The 23984-nt window shown below is 43.1% G+C and overlaps 1 protein-coding gene across 8 annotated transcripts in view; it reads right to left on the minus strand.

Annotated features, from left to right (window-relative positions):
* Positions 1-23984, minus strand: part of DTNB (dystrobrevin beta) — a 354166-nt gene that overhangs the window by 169577 nt on the left and 160605 nt on the right. The window contains exon 10 of one of the 8 annotated variants that reach the window (XM_045010067.1): positions 22752-22962. The exons of the other annotated variants lie outside the window; for them this stretch is intronic. Coding sequence (XP_044866002.1) covers positions 22956-22962 — 7 coding nt within the window. The 3' untranslated portion in view covers positions 22752-22955. Of the gene's footprint in view, positions 1-22751; positions 22963-23984 lie in introns of those variants that run through there. 8 annotated transcript variants of the gene reach the window in all.

Genomic DNA, 23984 nt, shown 5'->3' on the forward strand with positions numbered 1-23984 from the left:
ATAACAGCCTCCTGTCACTCAACCTGATATTACATTACCACCTGTCACTGGGAAAAATAGCCAAGGGTTTTAACATTATTTTTATTTTTCAAAATAGCTAAGCTACAGATATCTGGCTGAATGAATTACTAGATACCCTAAACTGTCCTCTAGATTACTGAGACTTCTGTGCAGTTAAAATAGGTTATTTGAGCTTCCGATAAAATAATCAGCAGACTAGTAAAATAAAAATGCTAAAAAGTTAAAAATCAATTGAAAATCTAACAGTGTATTATAATTAATTTGTTCAAGTTTTAGAAAAGGACTAGTTCCCAATCTCATGGGATACACTTACATGAAAACTCAGCTTCATATAGTGACTACTTGAAAATACACACAATGTAGTTCTGAATTATTTTAATATGAATTAATTATTAATCAGTTATATAATACAATTTATTTGTACACAGTATCTTGACTATAAAACATTAGGGAACATTTTACTGCCAGTTAGAGTCTTTTACTTGTAAGTAGGAATAATATTTAATACTGTTAGTCACTGACATAAATCCAATGAGTTCATTAACACATCCCTGCATTCATTCCCTGTAAAGTGGAACATTCATATTACCTGGCATGAGATAATGCCATTGACAACTCTGTTACTTTCTACTAATGCCATATTTTGTATGAATAATCTAATCATAATAATTCTGACTGTAAACAGGATATACAGTTATATTTTACTTCCTCAAGACTTTATTCTTGAATCATTTTAGGAAGGTCTAACAAAGATGGAAACTTAACCATTCAGTAAGTTACCAATTACAGCCTGTTCAATAATACCTCCCATGCAATGTCCCTACATGAGCTGTTATTGCAATCTGTTTGCAACAGACAGAAACAAATAAAACCAAACAGCATGGTCATGCTACAGCTCTGTTAATGGCATCACTCTCACTAGTCTGTAATGTTAACTACAAATAAGCACATACAAGGGTTACGTTTTAAAACCGTATTCAGAGAAGTTAACTCTGCCTTAACAATGAGCTCTTGCATCCTTACGGCATGCAAAGATCCTACTAGCCCTTTTAAGCTAAAGCAACACAACAGAAAGGGAAGCAAACATGCCAAACCTTTGCGCTCTGTAGCAAACGTCTCTTCCTTTCTCTACTGAATAAGCATCCTAATGCACTACACACTGCTGTTGTCTCTAAGGAAACAGAACTGTCACATGACCAAGGATCTCCTGTTCACAAGGTATTTCATTCTACAAAATATTTTTAAGCAAGATAAGGCCCTGCTAATAGCTCATTACAATGTAACTACAGGGCTAAAGATTTTTATCAATCTAAAATATTTGAATGCTATCAAGGATGAAAAGCAATACAAAAACATAGCCTTTGTCTTATTAGCCAGAATCAGCACTGATAGCAGCAGGTACAAATGTAAAGTTGTTGTTTTTTTCAATAAATCCAAACCATACCACACGTTCAAACTTATGCATCCTTCCTCTTAAACAAATTAGGAAGAAAGTTCAAAACTTACACTTCAACAATATATTATTTTTTCACAGGAAATATAAACATGAGATGGAAAAGAGAGTCTGGGAAGTTCCATGTTAATGTGCAGAAAGTGCTGGCTTCTATTGGGAGAGTACTTTCACCCTGGAGTCTCAGTAGGACTGCTCTTTAATTAAAGGCTGTTTAAGATAGTCACAGCATGAGCTACCTGAACGTAACAAAAATTAAAAAAAAAGGAGAATAAACTACACAAAGTTCTAGATACTCAAATTATTGACACTTGGACATTTGGGTCTTCACTGTCCTCAGTGACTCAGACTTTTTCGCATTTCAAGGAGATGACATAACTGCAGCAGCAGAAGAAAGTCTAACACCTTAATATTTACAGCATTAGTAAACTATCTTCCACTGACCACATGTAAACAGCTAAAAAGATCCACCCATATATTTTCCTCAGAGTGGAGGAGCTGCTGGTTCTTATTTCTAACAAAACTCAGATTAGAAGCGTAGAGTGAGGAGTAAAAGAGAGAAAAGAATGTGAGAAAGCAAGAGAGATGCAAGAACAAAGGAGGAGTAGAAAGAAAATCAGAAGGACTGATTCAGAATGTAAGTATAGAGCTGCCACTAAAGCTACACTGTATCTAGAGAAGCACTTGGGTAAACTCATGTACACGAAATAATATGTAAATTAATATGTATTATACATCACTGGTATAAACAGGTTAACACTTGACTCCATCTAGACATTTATTTCAGTCACATAAAAATAGAAAAACTAAATGAAATAGAGAATGTCAAAGGTTATAGGCTCTAAATGTGGCTTACATTAAAGTCTGTGCTACTACCACCAGGGCTGGCTCCAGGCACCAGCACAGCAAGCAGGTGCTTGGGGTGGCCCATGAAAAGGGGCAGCACATCCGGTCTTCGGGGGCAAGTCCCTTGGTCCCTCTCGGAGGGAAGGACCTGCCGCCAAAGTGCTGCCGATCGCGCCTTTCACCTCCCCCCCCCCCCCGCTTGGGGAGGCAAAAACGCTGGAGCCGGCCCTGACTACCACCAAAAATAAAATACAGTAACTACTTTTTTGGAGATACTAGAAGAAACTATGTTTAGTGTCCCCCTCTTCTGACTGTAGTAGAATGAAAATACAGTAGAATTCAGAGTTATGAACACTAGAGTTACGAACTGACCAATCAACCACACACCTTATTTGGAACTGGAAGTTCACGATCAGGCAGCAGCACAGACCAAAAAAAGGCAAATTTCTTCTGCATAGTAAAGCTTCAAAGCTATATTAAGTCAATGTTCTACTATTTCCACTACTTTGCTAGTGCACAATATGGCATGGTGCTATATATGTTCCAAAATTTGTTTGTAGATATATTTCATTTCTAGTCCGTTGAAATCGTATTTGGCAAAAAAGAAAAGGGTAAAAAATTAGTAGAAAAATGTGGTATTTTAATTGTGAAAGCTACAGAAAATGTAGTATTTGTCTGTATATATCTAGATTGATATAGATATATGCATATAAAGTTATAAACACTTAATATAATGGTGCCCCCATAGGGGCACATCTGCTTTCTGTACCCAACCTGGATTTGTTGGCGGGTTACAATGGGTTATATATATAATGAAGGATATATAGAACAACTTAGTAGTGCCTACTTAATTTTGCTGGATAATGCCATAATATTCTTCCATTGCACTCTCAGAACTGCAAATAAATATTAAACCAATATAAACTGATTTCTCTTCAGTGGAAAATCGGGTCTTCCTTCTAGATCAGATTAGGTTGCCAACTTTCTAATCGCACAAAAACGAACATCCTTGCCCCTTCCCCGAGGCCCTGCCCCCTGCTTACTCCTTCCCCCTTCCTCTGTAGCTCACTCTCCCCCACCCTCACTCACTCACTTTCAACTGGCTGGGCCAGGGGGTTGGGGCACAGGTGGGGTGAGGGCTCCCTCTGGCGGTGCAGGCTCTGAGGTGGGACCAGGGAGGGGGGTTGGGGTGCAGGAGGGGGCTCCAGGCTGGAGAGGTGGGTCTGAGGGGTTCCGGGTGCAGGAGGGGGCTCTGGGCAGGGGGTTGTGGTACAGGGGGGAGGTGGAGGGTCTGGCTGGGGGTGGTGGGATCTGGGGTAGGGCCGGGGATGAGGGGTTTGGGGTGCAGGTGCTCTGGGCTGGGGCCAAGGGATTCAGAGTGCAGGAGAGGGTTCCGAGCTGGGGCAGGGGTGTGGGCTTCGGGAAGTTTAGGTGTGGGATGGTGCTCAAGGCTGGGGACAGAGGGTTGGAGTGCGGGCTCTGGGAGGGAGTTTGGGTGCCAGAGGGGGCTCAGGGCTGAGGCAGGGGGATGGGGTGCGGGCTCCAGGAGGGAGTTTGGGTGTGGGAGGGGGCTCAGGCTGGGGCAGGGGGTTGGGGTGTGGGAGGGGGGTGAGGGGTGCAGGCTCCGGGCTGCGCTTACTTCAGGCAGCTCCCAGAAACGGCCAGTATGTCTGTTGGCTCCTATGTAGTGGCCAGGCGGCTCTGTGTACTGCCCCTGTCCACAGTCACTGCCCCGCAGCTCCCATTGGCCACCGTTCCCAGCCAATGGGAGTTGCAAAGTCGGTGCTCAGGGCGGGGGCAACATGTGGAGCCCTTCTGGCCACGCCTCTGCTTAGGGGCTGCAGGGACATGTCGCCGCTTCCGGGGAGCCGCATAGAGCCAGGTAGGGAGCCTGCCAGCCCACACCAACCAGACTTTTAACAGTCCAGTCAGCACCAGACATCTGACAACCCTAGATCAGATTCAGTACGACATGCTGATGATACAGCAGCTATATGGCAACTGATAACCTAACATCAGCTGCTTAACCACTGAAAGGTAAACTTAAGAACACTGAAGGGCTCCAGCAGTCTTTAGATGCTGTAATAAAATTGTTTTAAATATTTAAATGTGTTGAATTCACAGGACATATTAAAGCTAGACTAAGATGCAATTTATTGAATTTGCTAAGAGAAACACTCACCATTTCATTAAAATGGAGTTCAGAGTCTAAATATTTTAAGAGCTCAAAAGTTTTTTGGGAACTATTACAAAGAATTGCCAACTAGACCCATCACATCAGAAATTCACATCTGATGTGTTAGATTTGTGATGTGCCAACATATAATTTATCTGGTGAATATTAATTTATATTCATTAATAAGCAAAACTGAAATATACTGGCTTTGACTCTAGGTCCATTGTACTACAATTCTTCATCACTAAACTAGTCAGAGTAGCTTAAACTCAAAATTTATTTTAAACTGGACGAGTTTACTTTCTGTACCCCGACGGGAATCCAATCTAGGCTGTATTACTGAAAGAAAGAAGACAGTCTGATCTAGTGGAAACCTAAGCAACATCAATCACTTCAATTACATAGAAATGTATCTTTCTGTATTGTACAATCAGCCCCTACAAATATCCATGAAAATACTGAAAACAAGTGATGCAATCTTAACACTCTCTCCTGGGACAAATTACTAGCAAACTCGCATTATTCTCTGCAATGAGGCAGTTTGGAGAGAAGGGGGAGCCAGAAGAGGGTGTTGAACTTTCTTGTGTTCCTCCATCTACCAAAAAGTACCTCTTTGAGTCACTGATTGTCTTCAGATTTTATCCTTGAATCTCTTCAAGTTAGTCTATTATAGAAACTTAAATACACTCCTTTACTTCCTAATCCCTTCATTCTTAAAGTCCTCCATATTTCCCTTTCCCCTAACTACATATAAATTAATGTGCAAGAATGCTTCTGGCAACTATTACTGAGCAAGTTAAAAAGGTTGCAGATGGCTTCTTTCATAGAAACTATTAAAAATGTATGTATTCCCCTGGTATTTTCTATCAAGAACACCATGTGCATGTAAAGATTGTAATACACTGGCAGGATTTAATAAAGAATACTCGTATTATCAGAACATGGCAGCCAACAAAGGTCAAGACAGAGATTACTAATACTTTGTTTGTAGAAGGAATCCCCCATACACATTAGACCCAATCTCTGGAAACTGCCTCAGGCCCTGTTGCAATAATTGGGCCTACAAATTTACCCTAATTGTGAGCTGAAGTGTAAAATATGAGTGTAAATTCACAAAAGTCACAATAACCCTTAACAACAAATGTTGATGAGAAAAGATGCAGAAGACACAGCAAAACTAAATTAGTCCAAACAACAAAGCCTATAATATAACTCAAGGACTGTGTTAACATCATGCCTGGTAAACAAGAAAAGCATGAGATTGGAAATCAATGAAGTCAAGCCTGACCTTAAAAACCTCTAAGGAAGGAGATTCCACCACCTCCCTAGGTAACCCATTCCAGTGCTTCACCACCCTCCTAGTGAAATAGTGTTTCCTGATATCCAACTAAGACCTCCCCCACTGCAACTTGAGACCATTACTCCTTGTTCTGTCATCTGCCACCACTGAGAACAGTCTAGAGCCATCCTCTTTGGAACCCCCTTTCAGGTAGTTGAAAGCAGCTATCAAATCCCCCCTCATCTTCTCTTCTGCAGACTAAACAATCCCAGTTCCCTCAGCCTCTCCTCATAAGTCATGTGCCCCAGCCCCCTGATCATTTTTGTTACCCTCTGCTGGATTCTTTCCAATTTTTCCACATCCTCCTTGTAGTGTGGGGCCCAAAACTGGACACAGTACTCCAGATGAGGCATCACCAATGTCGAATAGAGGGGAATGATCACATCCCTCGATCTGCTGGCAATGCCCCTACTTATACAGCCCAAAATGCCGTTAGCCTTCTTGGCAACAAGGACACACTGTTGATTCATATCCAGCTTCTCGTCCACTGTAACCCCTAGGTCCTTTTCTGCAGAACTGCTGCCTAGCCACACCATCAAAATTGGTGTGTCGGGTATTAGGCCTAATTGGTAGACAAAATAATGAGGGCCTTGTCTATTCAATCCAACACTCTCTCGGGGTTCTTAAAAAAACTTTACAAGGATAATTAGCAGAGGGAAAAGCTGCAACGACTGTAACACTGGCTGACTAAAAGATGTAAAAGGGGAAGAAGCAAGCTTCACCCATCCTGGGCTACCAATCCCACCATCTCTGTCCTAAACCTGAAAGATCTCCTGACCAGACTGGGCCAGAGAAAGGGAGCTAAATGACATCGCCACCTCCACCAGCTCTGGGTAAGTCTCAAACACACACCACCTGGAATGTGAGACTTTGTCTTCCCCCACCCCCAGGTGTCCTTTCCTTACCCCACCTAATTTCTTCTCTTTCATATCTCTCCTTTTTTGCCTTCTGTATAATAAGTCTGGCTTATCTGGCCAAGACTGCATATTTTGCTGCACTCTTGAGAGCCTGTGAGGCAACTAAAAGCAATGCCCTAAACAAACAACCCACTGCTGGGACAAGTTTCCCAGCTGTCGGAATGGCTGGGCCTGTGTTTTGCCAGCAGTGAAGCTGCAAGTGAAAGTCAACACCAGAGATAGAAGCTGCATTTTCTGTCTTTATTGTTCTTTTTTTCTCCCCTTGTGTTTGTTTTTCTTGTTTGTCTTCTGAAGAAACAGGATCAGACTTTAACAGCGGCAATAACAACAGCTCCAACCCATCTCTAACCCCCCTCACCCCCTAAAAAGGCTAGTTACAACTATCTTTAATACCCTCTAAAAGATTGTCAAACAAAGGGTGTTTTCCTTCTAAAAGCTCTCTCCAGCTAGAGGAAAAGGGAACAAGGGGTTTTGTTAAGTCTTACTAAATATTTTACACTTCAAATGCTTTAACTGTTTTTCCTTCTTTTCTGCATCTTTAATAAAAGGCTAAACAAGATTTTTAATGGTGTATTTGCCATGCTACCAAGCAGGCTGAGATTTCTATATACCAAACCTGAACCTTGTTTAAAACTGTTTAATGCTGAACAGTGACTGGGTTATATTAACATCCTTTGGCCCCTATATTCCATCTGAATTAATACAACAGGCCTTATTGAGATGCTTGCAAAGGATGCCTTCAAAACATCTCTGTTCATATCCAATATACCGGATGCATCAAAAAGTAGCTTCAGGCCAGGATGAGGTACAGAAACAGCATATGTAGTGCTGATCTCTTATCCCTGGATAAGGAGCAAATATCCATTTTCTTGCTCTGGGACCACACTGCAGCAACTTGACAACGTCAGAGGATACTATTTTCCTGAAAAGGAGGCAAACAAAGGTCCAAAGAAATGCTGTGAATTTATTTGAGACTCATTCTCCAGGACCACATTTACAAGATAGAAATGAGAAATTGCACTTCTACCACCAGACCTTTTCCTTCAGTAGTGCCACAAGGATCTGTTCTTTTGATTGTCCTAGTCAGTATTTACCATGTGCAATATCCTTGAGGACTATTGTATTCACTTTATGAAGGTTATCTGTACATGTATTGTGGGCTAGGACTGTATTTTACTCCATGGGGGAGGGTGACAGTAGCCCCTCCAGGAACTAAATAACACTGGGGTTCAGAGGGGGAGGGAGGGTATAATTACTTCTGGGGCAGGTAAGGACAGCTCCAGAGAAGTACCATCCCTAAGGAGAACTGCATAAACTGGTTCAGATCGGGAGGCCAAAGGAGATAAAGAAAGGATTTTTGGTATAAAAGGCTGAGTTTAACCTGACTGAGCAGCCTTCATTTTGATCCATCAAAAGGACCTTTTGTTCAAGGGGGAAGGCAAGGTGGGGTATCTCTGAGAAAGAGTTGGCAGTCCTGGGACCTACCAGCTTCTACATAGGACTCATGGATGCCACTGATAAGCTTAAAAATGTATGTAGATCTTTTATTGCTTTACTGAACTGTAGGGTGTGGCCCAAAGAGATTATGTTAAGCACCCAATGGTCCGAGTTTAGCCATGACTAGGCTGACTGGAAGGGGCGCAGGTGGTTGAGGAAAGAATGAAAAGGTGGATCCTGGGATGTGACTGGGGCACTGTCCTTGAGTGCACCCTCAAAATGCCTGTCTCTGGCTTCCCTGGTGTCTTAAAGGGCCAGGCTGAGCAGGTGAACAAGGGGCATTGTCGTTTAAACCCCTTATCTCTGTCCTTTTTTACTACAGCCCCCCAGGACCTAGGCAGAGGAGGTGAAAGAGACGGAGGACAGAGCTGCTTCCTAGCTTGCTGAGGAGTATGAGGGCCCAGGGAGCGGAGGAGTCTTTAAGGTCATGCAGCCTTGCATCCATGAGCTTGGAGAAGAGCCCTGCTTCCTCAAACGGAAGGTCCAGGAGAGTGGACTGCATCTCCTGGGATAACCCTGAGGACTGCAGCCAAGGGCTGCACCTCATTACCACCACAGAGGCAACAATCCTGGCCGCCCACTCGGCTGCGTCCCAGGCCATCTGGAGGGCACCTTTCGCCACTGCTTTGCCCTCCTCCACTAAAGCAGAGAACTCCTGGGCACTGTCCTGTGAGAGGGCCTCCTTGAATTTACCAAGGGAGTCCCGCAGATTAAAATTGTACCTGCCTAACTGGGCTTGGTGGTTAGACACCCGAAATTGCAGCCTGGCCATCGAATAAATCTTTCTGCCAAAAAAATTCAGTCTCTTGGCATCTGGCCCTGCCTGTCCTTCTCGTTAACTGTGGATACAACCAGTGACCCAGCTGGTGGGTGCTTATAGTGGCATTCAAACCCCTTTGTGGGGATGTAGTACTTCTTTTCCTTTTTAGAAGTGAGTGGAATGGAAGAGGGGGCCTGCCACAGCATTTTTGCAATTTTAAGGACTGCTAGGTGGACAGGCAGTGCCATATGGGCCAGGGTGGTGGAAGATAGGACATTGAAAAGGTCATCTGTTTGCTCCGCCAACTTCTCAATTTCCAGGTTTAAGTTGACAGCCACCCTTTTAAGGACTGCCTGGTGCTCTTTAAAGTCGTCGGGGGTGGGGGGGGAGACGGCCAGTCTGAGAGGGCCCTGCCACTGCTTTGTCTAGTGATGAAGATGACGAGTGCATTGCAGGGGGAGGGGCGAGTGCCCCTTCCCCTTCTGGGGATGGCTCCTTAGACACTGGAGCCTGTTGTGCTGCCCCCGCATCAGATTCTGCACCATGCTCCGACTCCGGTGTCGGCGGGGCTGGGGGTAGTTTGTCCAAGACGGCCAGAGAGGAGTGGCGGGAGTATGGAACCGACATTATCAGTATGCCCCATGGGTTCCAACAGGCAGAAGAAAAAGGTCTCCCTGGCACCATCTAAGGAGGAGAAGGGGGCTTTGGGTAAAGGACCTAGTTCAGGCCATGTGCCCCCCCGCCCCCGAGCTTCAGGGGGCACAGCCAGGGATCTGCCTCCGACTCCCGGAAGCGGCAGGGGATCTGGCTCCTCCTAGGGCCTTCATCGGCTGAAGCGGCACAGGCCACCAAAGACCTTGTGGACCTGCTGACACCGCAGATGCTGCGCCAGGTGCCGGACTTGGCTAAGGTTCTGCAATCCAAGGGCAAGCCAGCCATGAGACACCCCTAAGGGCAGTGGGGAACCACCGGTCCATGAATCTCTGGTGTATGTCCCCGTCCCCGTCCCCATGGCCTAGGACCCCAGCCCCACAATCTCTGTCTCTGGCCAGAAAACCCAGGTCTACAGCACCGTGCTCTCCTTCGAGGTATGGAATGCTGGAATCAAGGCACCAGTCTCTGTACTCTTGGTACCAGCCAGCCTCTTGCCACAGATTGCCCCGGCGCAGGTCACTATTGCCTAAATGATCTCCCAGGTGTCAGTACCCACCAGTGTAGGACTGCTCCCCGTCACAGCACCGGTCTCTACCACCCTGGTGCCACTTGATGGGCAGGCATCAACCCCCCCCCAGACACCGGTCTCTGGCAAGGGTCAGTCGGCTGACACAGGCTTCCACAGCCCCACCTTGGTCACCGGACGGGGAATGGTCTGAGTGCGAGCTGGAGTTCAACCCCTCACCAAGAAAGCGTGAATCACTGTCGACCTGCTAGACTGGCACGGTATCTGCGGCAGTGGCCTGCTCAATGGCCTTGTTGGAACCCTTGGGGCATACTGATGATGTCGGTTCCATACTCCCACCACTCCTCTCTGGCCATCACGGACAAACTACCCCCAGCCCCGCTGACACCAGAGGTGGAGCATGGTGCAGAATCCGATGCGGGGGTAGCCATGTTAGCCTGTATCCACAAAACCAACAAGGAGTGCGGTGGCACCATCAGCTGCTTCTACCTCTAGCACAGTTGGATTTTGCCCAATATTGCAGAATTAGCTTCAAATTTTAATTTAGACTAAATTTAACTGAAAATGCTTAAAAATAGTTTGAAGTTGGTAAGTTCAGACTGAAAAGAGGGATCTTTGGCTCAAAAGGCTTGCAAGGCCTTTTGATAAGGTTCTACAGGCAGGTTTCACAGAAAAGTGCTTAGGCCCAGCTACAAAGAAATCTCTGATTTATTTACACCCAACAGCCATTGAGGGGAAACCCAACATTAGACATGAAGGGAACATTAAAAAATGCTGACAATTTTGTGTCCGGTCAGTTTTAGCTCTCATACAATAGCAGGGTTAGAAGGGACCTCAGGAGGTATCTAGTCCAACCTCCTGCTCAAATCAGGACCAATCCCCAGACTGATTTCTACCCCAGTCCCCAAATGGCCCCCTTAAGGATTGAACGTACAACCCTGGGTTTAGCAGGCCAATGCTCAAACCACTGAGCTATCCCCTCCCTTCAAAGGGTGGCTGCTTCAGTAACACAAAGCCCTCTGCAAACTTACTGGGGCACTGGTTCAGTACTAACAGTTAGCAAAATCACACTCCCTGAATCCAAAAGCATCTGGGAGTTCAATACGTCTCCCAATAAAGTATTATCAAATGATGCGTGGGGATAACTTCAAAGTCTTATAGCTACTGTTCTTTGATGTATGTGTGCAGTGTAGTAGCCGTGTTGGTCCCAGAATATTAGAGAGACAAGGTGAGTGAGACAATATTTTTTTATTGGACCAACTTCTCCTGGTGAAGGTATATAGTGTATCTTTGATGCATAGAGTTGTTTCCAACATCCTGACCCAGCCCTCCCATTTATTGCTAAGGGCATCTTTTAACCCTTCTGCATCACTTCTGGCTGCCACAGATATAAATACAGCACATGTTTTGAATTCAGAGGCAACTAAATCTTTTAGAACTGTGCTGTCCAGTTACATAAAGGTGGTACAATTTAAACAGTGGTTCTGTCAAAGGGCCTGAAAATGCCCTTTAAAAAAAAAGTCTAACAGCTTGCAATGTTTGCTATTATATATGGAAACTAATTAAACTGCTGAAACCAGGACAAACACACATTTTGATGTTCTGAAGGTTATTCTGAAAATCTTCAAAAGGAACTCTTATGTATAATACTATTTTAGAAGCATCCTACAGTATTTTAAAACTAGTCACTTTACCTTTTAGATGACTTGTCACAATTTTCTTCCCACTGAGTATTTTAAACTTGAAGAGATTTTTGATGAGAGATGCTTTTGACAGAGCTAATATTCTGCAGACTGGCAGCAGAAACTAAGAGGGGACAGTTAAAGGAAAAATGGAGCTTTACTGAGGTATAAAGCTTTCAATTCCTTTTCAAATATTTTGAGATATAACTCAAAACATTTTTATTCACACATCATTCTCTATTTCCAATCTCTATTTTCATTCTCTATTGGCCTCTCATACCAAAGAATATTTCCACAATTTCAGTCTGTATATCTCAATGTCAGTTGTTGAAGTTTTCCATCCTTCTCGCTCTCCCCAACAGAAAGCGATGTCCTAACCTCTAAAACTACATACTGTATAAATGGGGAACTGATCTATGCTTAAAGAAAAATGTTCAGCTTGAAGGAAGGCATTCATTTAGTCCCTGCCCACCAACTTGTGGAAAGCAAGCTTGATATTGTAGGACCTCCAATGACTCTCAAAATGGGAACCTCACTTCTATGAGCCTTTGTGGGTCAAGAATACTCACCTGTGGACCCTGGGTGGTGCACAGGAGCGCTGAGTGTCTCAAACCAACTTCCTAATGTTGGAAGGACTGGGGCTTTCCCTCCTCTAGTTTGCAGGAGGCAATAAGGGAAAAGTGTGGCTAACAGGAGTTGTAGGCATCAACAAAATGTTCACTTTGTTGATAGAAAAAAACATACTTTCCTTTTACAATGGAGATGCAGGGCAAAGTTGTAATCTGGCTATTATCTGACTTCCCGTTCTTCTTTATTATACTGCTTTATATACCTATCAATTCAGTCTAGAAATTGAGTTTGACATTGTTTCCAGCAAACTGGCTGTTTAAAGAGTTACCTAAAGAACAGAGGATCAGCTTGATTGTTTTAAAAGCAAAAATTTCCTAGTTAAATGTAAATTCTGCATAAGCTGCTTATAAAAAAGTAACTGAGATGATCCTGTTTGTTCTTAGCCCCAGTATCAGGAAATGACATGAGGATGATCAGCTCACCACAGGGATTCGAGTGTGAGACTTAATGCTATTTCTTGACAAAAGGCTCTGCGGGTCTTATAATAAAATATTGTAGATGATTCTCCCTTACATATTAAAAAACCAGGTAGGATCTTGATCAAGACCTGTGGTAAAAGTACTTATCTGCAGGATAGGAACACATCAGCTATATTGCCAATAGAAAAGAGGAATTTTATTTCATCTGACAATTTAAAAACAATGTATTGGATTTTCTTCCCCAAAAAAATTCTTGGGCAGTGGTAGAGTGAAATTAACATGACGACTCTGGTCAGTTTCATTGCTTCTATTCAAAACCCTGTGGGCAGCAGTTAACTGTCAAACATCACTATAACTTTTACTCTGCTGCTACTGCTGTAGGAAGCTCTGAGCAGATGCAGAGGCATCTGCAGAGGCAACTTTTCAGAGAACCACCAAAAAACAGTAGTATTTGGAGCAGAGTAGTGAAAAGCTCTTCCCTTTAACCAGCTAAAGAGCGAGGGAAAGACTACTGTTTCCAAGACACCTCATTGCCAGAGGCTGATACAAAAGATGGACCCCAAGCAGGATCAAGGGATATCATCTTGTACATTTCCCAAGCATTCTACCTCTTCCCACTTGCTGAAGTAGTTCGGGTTGGTCCTGCTTTGAGCAGGGGATTGGACTGGATGACCTTCTGAGGTCTCTTCCAACCCTGATATTCTATGATTCTAAGGCTGGGGGCTGGCTTTATCAACAAGACATTGATCCTAGACATTACTGATAAAGCTTTCCTGGCATCTTCTATATCTATCTGTGGCTAACATGTCTAGTTCTGTGGCTAGTAGGTGTCTGGTAAACATTTCAAGCCTTGCCTTATCATACAATTTCAAGTACTCTGACCTGTATTGTTTCAAATGTTGTGTTGAATTCTAAAGGTAATAAAAGGTAATAATTGGAGATATACCAATCTCTTAGAACTGGAAGGGACCTTGAAAGGTCATGGAGTCCAGCCCCCTGCCTTCACTAGCAGGACCAATTTTTGCCCCGATCCCTAAGTGGCCCCCTCAAGGATTGAACTCACAACCCTGGGTTTAGCAGGCCAATGCTCAAACCACTGAGCTATCCCTCCCCCTATAAATTCTGGTTAACTGTAGATAACCAAAAGAATCTTCCATTGCAATAAAGTCTAGAGCTCTCTGTATAAAGCATAATGACGTGCTTCCATATTCTAAAATAGGGATTATCAAGTAAAATTTGCCTTAGTCTGTGATAAATTCTATGTATCAGGATTGCAGTTGTTCAGAAAGGAGGAGCTGGGGAAGCTGTTCACTTGTTTACCCATGTAATCAAATTTGCTTTCTTAAACCAAGGAGACAGCAACACCACTTGCTGAACACAGTCCATTGGTCCAAAAAGTTCATATTATGTTCTTGTAAATTATACAAATAGTAAAGCACAGTGTTCAAATTATAGAATATGAAGTAAGGGATGAAGACTTTATAGGAAGGCCTAGGCTTATCCTCTCGCCAGGGAAATATTTTTGACAATACCTGAACACTTGGTGAAATCTTGAAGGTCTATTCCCCAGGCACAAAATCAGAGGGGTAGCCGTGTAGGTCTGTATCCACAAAAACAACGAGGAGTCCAGTGGCACCTTAAAGACTAACATTTATTTGTGCAAAAATTGTTATTCCTCAGAAGTATTTAAGAAGTCTCAGGGATGGTTGAGCAACAACCAGAAGGGATATCTGTACTCCATTTGAGTTGGAAAAATCACTCAATAGATCCCTTCCCCTATATCAGTGAGTTGTCATCAGCACTACATCTACTTCTATCTTCAGGACATTATTCTACAAAATAATCTCTCATCTCAACATGCTTTCCCTAATATTGAGCCTAAACTGAAGTAAATGGGGCTGCAAAGGTATAAAGAATTTGGCCCATAAGAACCTATGAAATCAACCCAAAATGAGCCATATCTGACAAGGAATTTGGATTTAAATATTTACTAATTGTTCTATGACAAAAAATTATGAAAGACAAAAAACCTTTAGATTTACCGTAAATCAGAAGTAGGTGGTGTGTTAATGTTACCTCACTGACAGACAGAAACAAGGAGATAATTATAACAGTACTTTGCATTAGCAAACTGAAAATAAAGTAGATTAAAACCCTTTTATAATTTAAGGAAAGAATCCTTTTTCTGCACTGATTCTCTAATTGACTTCAACTTCAACCTCCTCTCTGGTTGCTATTAAAGCATCACTGTATCTTATAAAAGTCCCATCGTGCCATCTGTCCCACTTCCCCAACCAACTCTCTTCATTTTTACCCCTCTTTGGCTGTCTTTAGTGCAGAGTTAACTTGAGTTATCTACACATGAATTAACTCCTCTAGAATTAGTCTAGCTCAAGTCAGAGCAGCCACTGCAAAATAAACATTCAAGCTAAATGGAATGATTGGATTAACTGCAGAGAGCAAGTGTGATGAAGTTATGCTAACTCAAGCTCATAAGAAATGTAATCAAATTATGATCACTTGCACCTAAAGCTTCCACTAGTTCTGTTTTTAGTTTGGTGATCAACTCCTCTATCAGTCAAGATAAGGTCTAATATAGAATTCTCCATGTTGGATGCAACGCTTTTTGAGAAAAACAGATAATCTTATTTGAGATAGAGTGATGCTCCTCCCCTTTTCCCAGGGTATCATTCCTAAATAGGTTTTAAACATAAATTTTATCATTTCTATTATACAAAACTTCCCAGCCACCTTCCTTCCAAAGCCTTCAATGCCCCACAGACTATAGCAAGTGTGGGTCTGAATAACCAGTGGCTCAGTTCTCCATAAATGACTTTGTAAGCTCCTGGAGTAGGCAAGAAGGCATACCTTAACAAATCCATTGTTAAAATATATTTGATAAAACTGAAAAGTCCTCCTGCACATGCAATTGCTGAATTTAATTTTTCATTTCATTAATAGCACTGAGCTTCTTTTCTTTAAATCTGCTCTTTAAGTCTCAGTGAAACATACACAAATATCCAAGTTTCCAGATTCAACTGTTTTCAGTTAGAGTGCAGAATTTCTGATCCAAACGAAAAATGGATTCACTCATTTTGCCAACTATTCCTAAAAACTTCATTTCTGAGATGTGAACAAATATGAGAAATGTAGACTAAAGTTATGAGCGACTGAAAAAGAAGAGTGGGATGAATGGTGCAAAAGGTTATTCCAGACAGCATCACAGATGGTGTGAAGTCAAGAGTAGAAGAAAAAAATGAAGGGAGCAGTTAGACCAGAGGCTTGAGCAAAGTGAAGTGCACAGAGAGAATGGAGGAGAGGAGTACCCTAGGAAGATATGTGGGCTGAGATGTAGGCAAGGGTGTAGCTGTATCTCTTCAAGAGAAAGACAAGGAGTTTAAATTTGATTCAGAGTCATAGGTCAAGGGATTTGAAAGAGGAGGAATGCAAAAGAAGAAAGGGATTTTAACTGTTGACAGTGATGGCAAGGATTGCAAGGGAGTAAAGCGAGAACCAGTCTGCTCAGAGAAAAGAGTTGGTTACTGTAAAAACAAGAAGAGTTGATGAAGAACTGGAAAAATGTTTTTGGCAGAAGGGAGTGAAAGAACAGGCCAACAACCAAAATCTATTCAAAATGTACAGTCCTCTTCACATTTGACTTGTTTCCCTCAGTTCAGAGCCATTAGGTTAAGTCCCACAGTCTAACTACTGTTAATACAATGATGGCCTGCCACTCGCTTAAGCTAGATGTGGTCCAAGCAAAGCTTACTTTTTCCCTAAACCTTTTCCATTTCCATTCTCCACTGTTGAAAACACCATTCCCTCCTATCAATTAGGTTCACAAACTGGGCATAATTTGTCTCCTCCCTCTCCTTCCCCTCATACCAATGCTGTCACCAAATGTTGCTCCTGCTTCCTCCATAACATACAAAAAATCTGGTTCTTCTCCTCCTGCCCTCTCTTGAAATAAGATGCATTTTTATCCCCCTGGTTGGTTTAGCCCTGAGTTTCTTTTGGGTGCTGTGAATGTATTCTGAATGACAAGGAAGCGTTCCTGTGATGTATGCTATTGTTTACTGAGCATTTACCTGAAACCATCAATCTCATTATGTTTAATTTTATGCTAACAGCACAAACACTGGCAAAGCTTACTACAGCAGCTGGAATTAAATGTCACATTGGCATACAATTATTTGTTTAGTGTGGTTATTAATTACTTTTTAAAATTTCCACAACAAAATGATCCATATAAACTTAAATTCCATCACATCACCAGATGAGAGCTCAACATTTCTGCAGATTTTAAATAGCGCCTATTTACCTTTTAACCTGTACGACAGTCAATACCATTATTTTACTCAGATTTAAACATGTTGAAAGTTTCCAGTTAAGGAGCACTCATAAAAAAGATTATCCATTTTTTAATAAATGACATTGGCAAGGGACTATGATTTAATATTTAATGTTTCATGTAATATTTCGTTTCAAAGTTGGTAGGTAGTAAGGAACATTGTAAAGGCTGCAGACTAGTTCACAATTGGGCAAAGATAGCTGGGAAATGAGCACTGATGGACTAAGTCTTTAAAACTAGATTCAGCCAAACAAGGAAGAAATACCTGGTCTTCAGCACATGTCATTAGCAGAACACTATGCTGGAAAGGGATTCCTCCATCCACTGATGAGTAGAATGCCTATATGCTAATCCACCAGTATCTCTGGTAGCAAAGATCATGACCAAGCTCAGAAAAAAAGGTTTCTGCGGTCTTGACAACCCCACAGTGACCAGGATAGCTGCATTTCTCAACTCTACTGCAGATGGAGTGGGGTGACCCTTTCTCTGTAACCTTCGCTGTTTGTAAGTGGCCACCAGGACTATTTTGTCAAGTATCAGAGGGGTAGCCGTGTTAGTCTGGTTCTGTAGAAGCAGCAAAGAATCCTGTGGCACCTTATAGACTAACAGACGTTTTGCAGCATGAGCTTTCGTGGGTGAATACCCACTTCTTCAGATGCAGGATTCTTTGCTGCTTCTACAGGACTATTTTGTGAAACTGAACGAACTCTTACATCTGCAGAGCTTCCTGATATTACACCATCTACTACATGGTATTATCCTGTTCATTGACACAGATCAGAGTGGCCTAATTGTAAAGGTTGGCCTGGTACTTTAGCTGCTATCCATGATCCAAATAATTATTTTACTTTCTTGCTTTTATGATGGAACTGTAAAAGTCTGAGGCCTGATTTGTCTTTGCAGAATGAAGATGAGATAATTTTCAACAGCTAGGATTCTCTGCTAATGGTATGAAGAGTTTTGATGGTCAGTACATTCCCTTCCTCAAAAAACTATTAATCAGGAACCAGATTGTGCCTGATCCTGTTCAGTTCTGCATGGTGGGTGTGGCAGAATGGACTAAAGGTAATAATTGGAGATATACCAATCTCCTAGAACTGGAAGGGACCTTGAAAGGTCATGGAGTCCAGCCCCCTGCCTTCACTAGCAGGACCAATTTTTGCCCCAGATTCCTAAGTGGCCCCCTCAAGGATTGAACTCACAACCCTGGGTTTAGCAGGCCAATGCTCAAACCACTGAGCTATCCCTCCCCCCAGGGAGGACTAGAAGGAGAGTCAAAGGGAAAAGACAGGGCTGTATATGGTCATCCTCTCCTTGCACCCACCACTTGAGCCAGCATAACAGCAGGGGTGGGGTGCACACTGCACTCTTTCAAAAGGTGAAGAACTTTTGTACTGGTGACCCCTTTCACATAGCAAGCCTCTGAGCCTCCCCCCCTTATAAAGTAAAAACACATTTTTATATATTTAACACCATTATAAATGCTTGAGGCAAAGCAGAGTTTGGGGTGGAGGCTGACAGCTCGCGACCCCCCATGTAGTAACCTTGTGACCCCCCGTTTGAGCAGTGCTATTCCAACAGAGCCCCGGAAAGAATTCTCACTGAGTAAGGGAATTTCACTAGCAGCTATTGCTGCAGCACAACTCCTTCACACCCTCTCTACATTGTGAGCTGTGACTACAGCTCTAGTCTGGACCTAAATGCCAAGGGATTATATAGCTTTAAAAAAATAATACTGTTTCATCATAGTGTATATTCTCATCTATATGGACTGGGTGTAGTCAATGTCTTTATAGAGTGACATGAAACTATACTCCCTGAAGAAAATGTGGGAGGTAAATACTTTTTAGCTATTTTCCTTGAACGTAGTATTTTTGTTTGTATTACAGTAGCAACTCAAGGCCTGAACCAAGATCGGGGGCCCATTGTACTAGGAATTGTAAGAGTAAGAGACAGTCACTGTTCTGAAGACCTAGCTGACAAGGGTGAAAACAGAAATAGAGGCACAGAAAGGCAAAGTGACTTGTCCAAGGTCACACGGCAGGACAGAGGCAGAACTGGGAATAAAATGAAATAGCTACTCACCTTCTTGCAACTGTTGTTCTTTGGAAGGGATGAAGTATTTGTGTTCTACAGCCCTGGCGGTCAGCGGAATTGAGGTCAAGGTCTGCCAGAGAGTCGTGATGTTACTCTGTCTTGATTAATGGCAGAGCTACCTGCGATGGACCTTCAGGAGTAAGAATGTCCACCATGGGGTCCTCGGCCTCGACCACTTCCTGCGCTTGCAACCCCATGTTGCGGGCAATCCCTCTCAGAATGTCCTGATGTGCCCTGTGGTCAACAGGAGGAGGGCCCGAAGCTGAAGCCCCTGCCACAGCCTCGTCAGGGGACGAAGACAAGGTGGCCAGAGGAAGTACCGTCTCCTCCTGTTCCTTTGGCTCCATGACCTCCTCTTGGTCAGTGCCTGCCCCTGTGGCAGCTATAGTCAAAGTGGCCATTGCCTGACCCTGAGGCTGGTCCTGTGCTGGAGTCGCCATGGCAGCGGCCTGAGCCTGAGGGGGCAGCTGGGTCAGGGTGGCTTCAGATCCCTGAGGTGTAGGCCTGTCCCTGGCAGAGTGAGAGGGTTGGTATTCCGAGGTAACTGACCATGAACCCCGTGAAAGGGAGGCCTGGGCCTGATGGTAAGCCCAGTGAGTCCATAAGGGCCATTGCGCTGGGGGCTGCCACTGCCTTCGCCGCCTCTTGGACCTATACCAACTACCCTGGGAATAATATGAGTCACCGTCAGAGTCCAAGGAAGTGGATCCTGTTCCTGATCGCAATGACCAAGGCGGTGCCAAAGGGCCATGCGCAGGAGACCAGTGTCATGCAGATGAGGCGGGGGACCGGTGCCGGGTCGACCTCTCCAGAGACTGGTGCCAAGTATCCGGTGTCAGTGATAGAGGACGAGGGCCCAGTGCCGTGGGTCAGTGCCGTCTGCCATCGGTGCCAGAGAGGGGGAGTGTCGCGCCGGTGCTGGAGATGCTCTTACAGAGCTTGGTGCTGGGGTGCGGTGCCACAGCGAAAGTGACTGGGAGCGGTGTCACGGATGGTGCCGAGCCAGGGACTGGGAGCATCACATCATAGCCGGCTTGCCTCTAGATGGTACTGGATGTATCAGTAACGGAGGCTTGTCCCTCAGAACTGGGGGCTGTGAAGTGTCTGGGGTGGAGGGTGGCTCTAACTCCTTCACCTGGCACTGCCCTTACAGAGAGTTGCTGAGTGCCGGACTCAACGGTCCCCTCTGAGGCACTGAAATCAGCGGCACCGACTCATGCTGAGTCCATTCTGGGGTGCGTCTGTGCATCCCCGATGGTCCCATGGCTTTCGGAGCCAGTGAGCACCCCCTTTCAGTCTTCCTATGCCACTTGTGCAGCACCAACAAAGTCAAACGGTGCCGGGCCACTGCCCCTGGCTGCGGTGCTGGGGAGCGCTGGTGCCGAGGGTCTCTTGTACTAGAGTCCTTCCTTGGCACCATATCAAGTACCGATGCCAGAGCCCTCCATAAGGACACGCTCAGTGCCGGGTCCTGGTGGTCTGCAGCAGGCTGGGGACGCAAAGCGGATTCCATGAGAAGTTACTAGAGGCAGAAATCTCGCTCCTTTTTGGTTCTCGGACGAAAAGTCCTACACATTTTGTACTTCTCAGTCTGGTGTGCCTTCCCCAGACACTTTAAACAAGAGTCGTGGGGGTCACTAATGGACATAGGCTTGTTGCAAGCAACACAGGGCTTAAAGCCCTGGGGTCGCGGCATGCCACGGAGGGGTTAGGGACTATCTAAACTGTTCAACTATCTACTATGTAAACTAAAACAAGTAACTAGAACAACTAACGAGGGAGAAACGCTAAGGAAAGCCCTTGCTGAGCAAGCAAATGCTATTCCAATGGCTGTCATGTATGGTAAGAAGGAACTGAAAGAGGGTCGGGTCGGCAGGGTCATATACTGAGTGCCACGAAGGTGCCACACCAGGAGGCTCCACAGCCGACCCGACGGGAGCTGCTAAGGTAAAACTTTCCGACGACCACGCATGCAGCGCGCGCACCCCTGATTGGAATCGATGTGAACAAGCACTTGACGAAGAACCTGGTTTTATGACACCCAATCCAGTGTCCTCACCATTGGACTACATTATCCCTTGTCTAAAACTGTTGGAGTTTCCCTTATCTCAAACTATACAGAAGAGTGAAGTGTATGAAGATAAGCAGTTTTGTAGGTTTCACAAAGGTTCAATACGTGACTCTGAAGATTAGGTTATTATTTAAATGGCAATGTACTCATTTGAATTGAAACATGATATTGCATGTTTGGGCAAGAGCAAGAACAGATCAAATGAAATCATCTTTAAAGAGGATGATAATTAGTTGAAAAATGTGTTAACAGGTATTGGTAGTAATTTGGACATCCACTTGAAAGGAAACTGAAATGGTTAAGTATCCTTGAAATATTTAGTTGCATTTCAATTAATAAATTAAAGATCCTGGTCTTGGTTGTGAGGGTTTCCATCTGTGCTGTTCTACAGCATAATATGTCATCTGAGTGGCTGGGTAGTATTAGGCCAGGTTTTGAAGGGAATGGACTGCAGGGCCTGGCTAGAGTTAATGTGCTGCACTAAGTGAAGCTATCCAATGGAGAATGTGTTTTATATAAAGAAAGATGGGGGAAATTCAACCACTAAGTTCTTGGCACAGATTCATTTGATCCATTAATCAATTAATGTCTCCCAGCAGAGGACAGAAATAATTCAATGTACTTGTTAATCTGTGCCATAGGTAAAACTTCCACTGGTAGTTTTGGAATTAGATCTTACACAAACAGTCATATTAACTTGAAACTACTTGCATATATTCTTTTCATGCAGAGTCACAGAATAAGGTCCTTCTTTCTGAACAAGTAATACATGTTATAGTACTGTTTTTCCTTGTAAAAAGCTCAAAATGGAGGAACTCAATGAGAGAATCCAAAGAAGAAAACATGAACTGACATTGATCCACAATGATCTTGGAATTATGTGAAAATCTAAACAATGCAGATAGTAAGTATCACTTGCCACCAGACTGGGCAGCACCCCCACAGCAGCAAACCTCGCCTAAGAGCTTAACAACTCAAGCTGGTTTTCCACAACATGTCTCAGCCAGTCCATGTGGTTAACTATTGTTTCTAATATTATGGACAATTTGCTTCCTGCTTGTTTTGTTAACCTGGGGAGTCATTAAGTTACAATAACATACCACTTCTAACTCTGAAATGAAGAGTAGCACTAATAGAAATGTTCTTTTTATTAACCCAATTTAACAGAGAAAAGTAGAACAATTATATCCCATTAAATCAGATCCAACAACTCCTGCTGCATAGGATTAAAACCACAGTAAGCATGTGACACAAAAAGCTGATACAAAAGCTGGAAAAGAATCATGTGGCCAAGAATGAATTAGTATAGCTTAAAACTATAGCTTTCAAAAAGTTCAAGAATGGACTACAGTAGGTATCATTTCCTATTCCTACTTACATTCATGTCAAGCTACAGTGTCTTCTGTGTTCTTTATAAGGGGAAGACAGATCAGCATTCCACTATATTATAATCATTGTCACTACTGTACTACTGTACTACTCTCGTCTGTATTTTGACAGACTAGTCTCCAGCTCTTCTTCAGTGACTGTCAAAACAGTTAAAAGGAGATGATAAAAGGGCCAGTCAATCAAAATCACAAGGCATTAGTAAAGGTCAAAGTGGAACTGTTTAATATTAAACTTTCAAAGACTGAGACACTAAAATTCGGATATCCTGGTTTTCAATTCAGAGACTGTAAAAAGAAGAGAAAACCTCTTAAGACAAATCTGTCTTTCTGACAAGGATAAATGAAAACAGCAATGGTACCAACTTAATTCAGTCTTAAAGCTGCGGTGTTGGTGTCCTTACTGAATATTGTATGAAACTAGAGTCCTCAGTTTTATTTAAATTATGTCCCCATAGCTTTGCTTCTCTTCTCTTGTTTTTCTCTGAATCATTTTGCTTAATTTTTGCCGACATGAAAAACTTGTGACTTTTGCAAAACTTAGTGTGCTATTAACCGTTGTCTCTTTACCAGTCAAGCTTATTATATGTATATGCTGACACAATTTCAATTATCTCATGAATTCTGATTTTGATGTCTAGAACTGATAAGACCAAGAAGCAAAAATACCAGATTGATCACAGATCTGTCCAAATTGTACCAATATGACAATGTCTCTTTGGTAAAACCATTCTGCCACATTGAAACCATAGAGATAATACCACTGAACAGAAAAGCATAGGAGACCAATCAGTGAGACAAAAATAAATAACTTGTGAAGCCAGGGTCCACAGCAAGCCACAATTTTACACCAGGCTCAGGATCAACCACCAGCACCAGATACTTTAAGAGTGTCCTATAAAATATGAACTCAGAAGTAGTTACAGCCTTTAAATGACAGTTTTGTTTATGCAGTTTAATGACAAGCAAAATAAATAAGACAGGACCTGATCTGACATGGCTTTGAGTAGCTCAATTCCCATTCACGCGTGTAAGTGCTTAGGATACTCAGTACTTTGTAAAACTGAATTCTTAATAAATAAGCACAGAGAGAATATAATAAAATATATGACTAAAATCCAGAAAATACATTATCTATAAATAAACATACTCATACTGAAAAT

Source organism: Mauremys mutica, chromosome 3 (genome assembly GCF_020497125.1).
Source record: "Mauremys mutica isolate MM-2020 ecotype Southern chromosome 3, ASM2049712v1, whole genome shotgun sequence".
Classification (NCBI taxonomy): Eukaryota; Metazoa; Chordata; order Testudines; family Geoemydidae; genus Mauremys; species Mauremys mutica.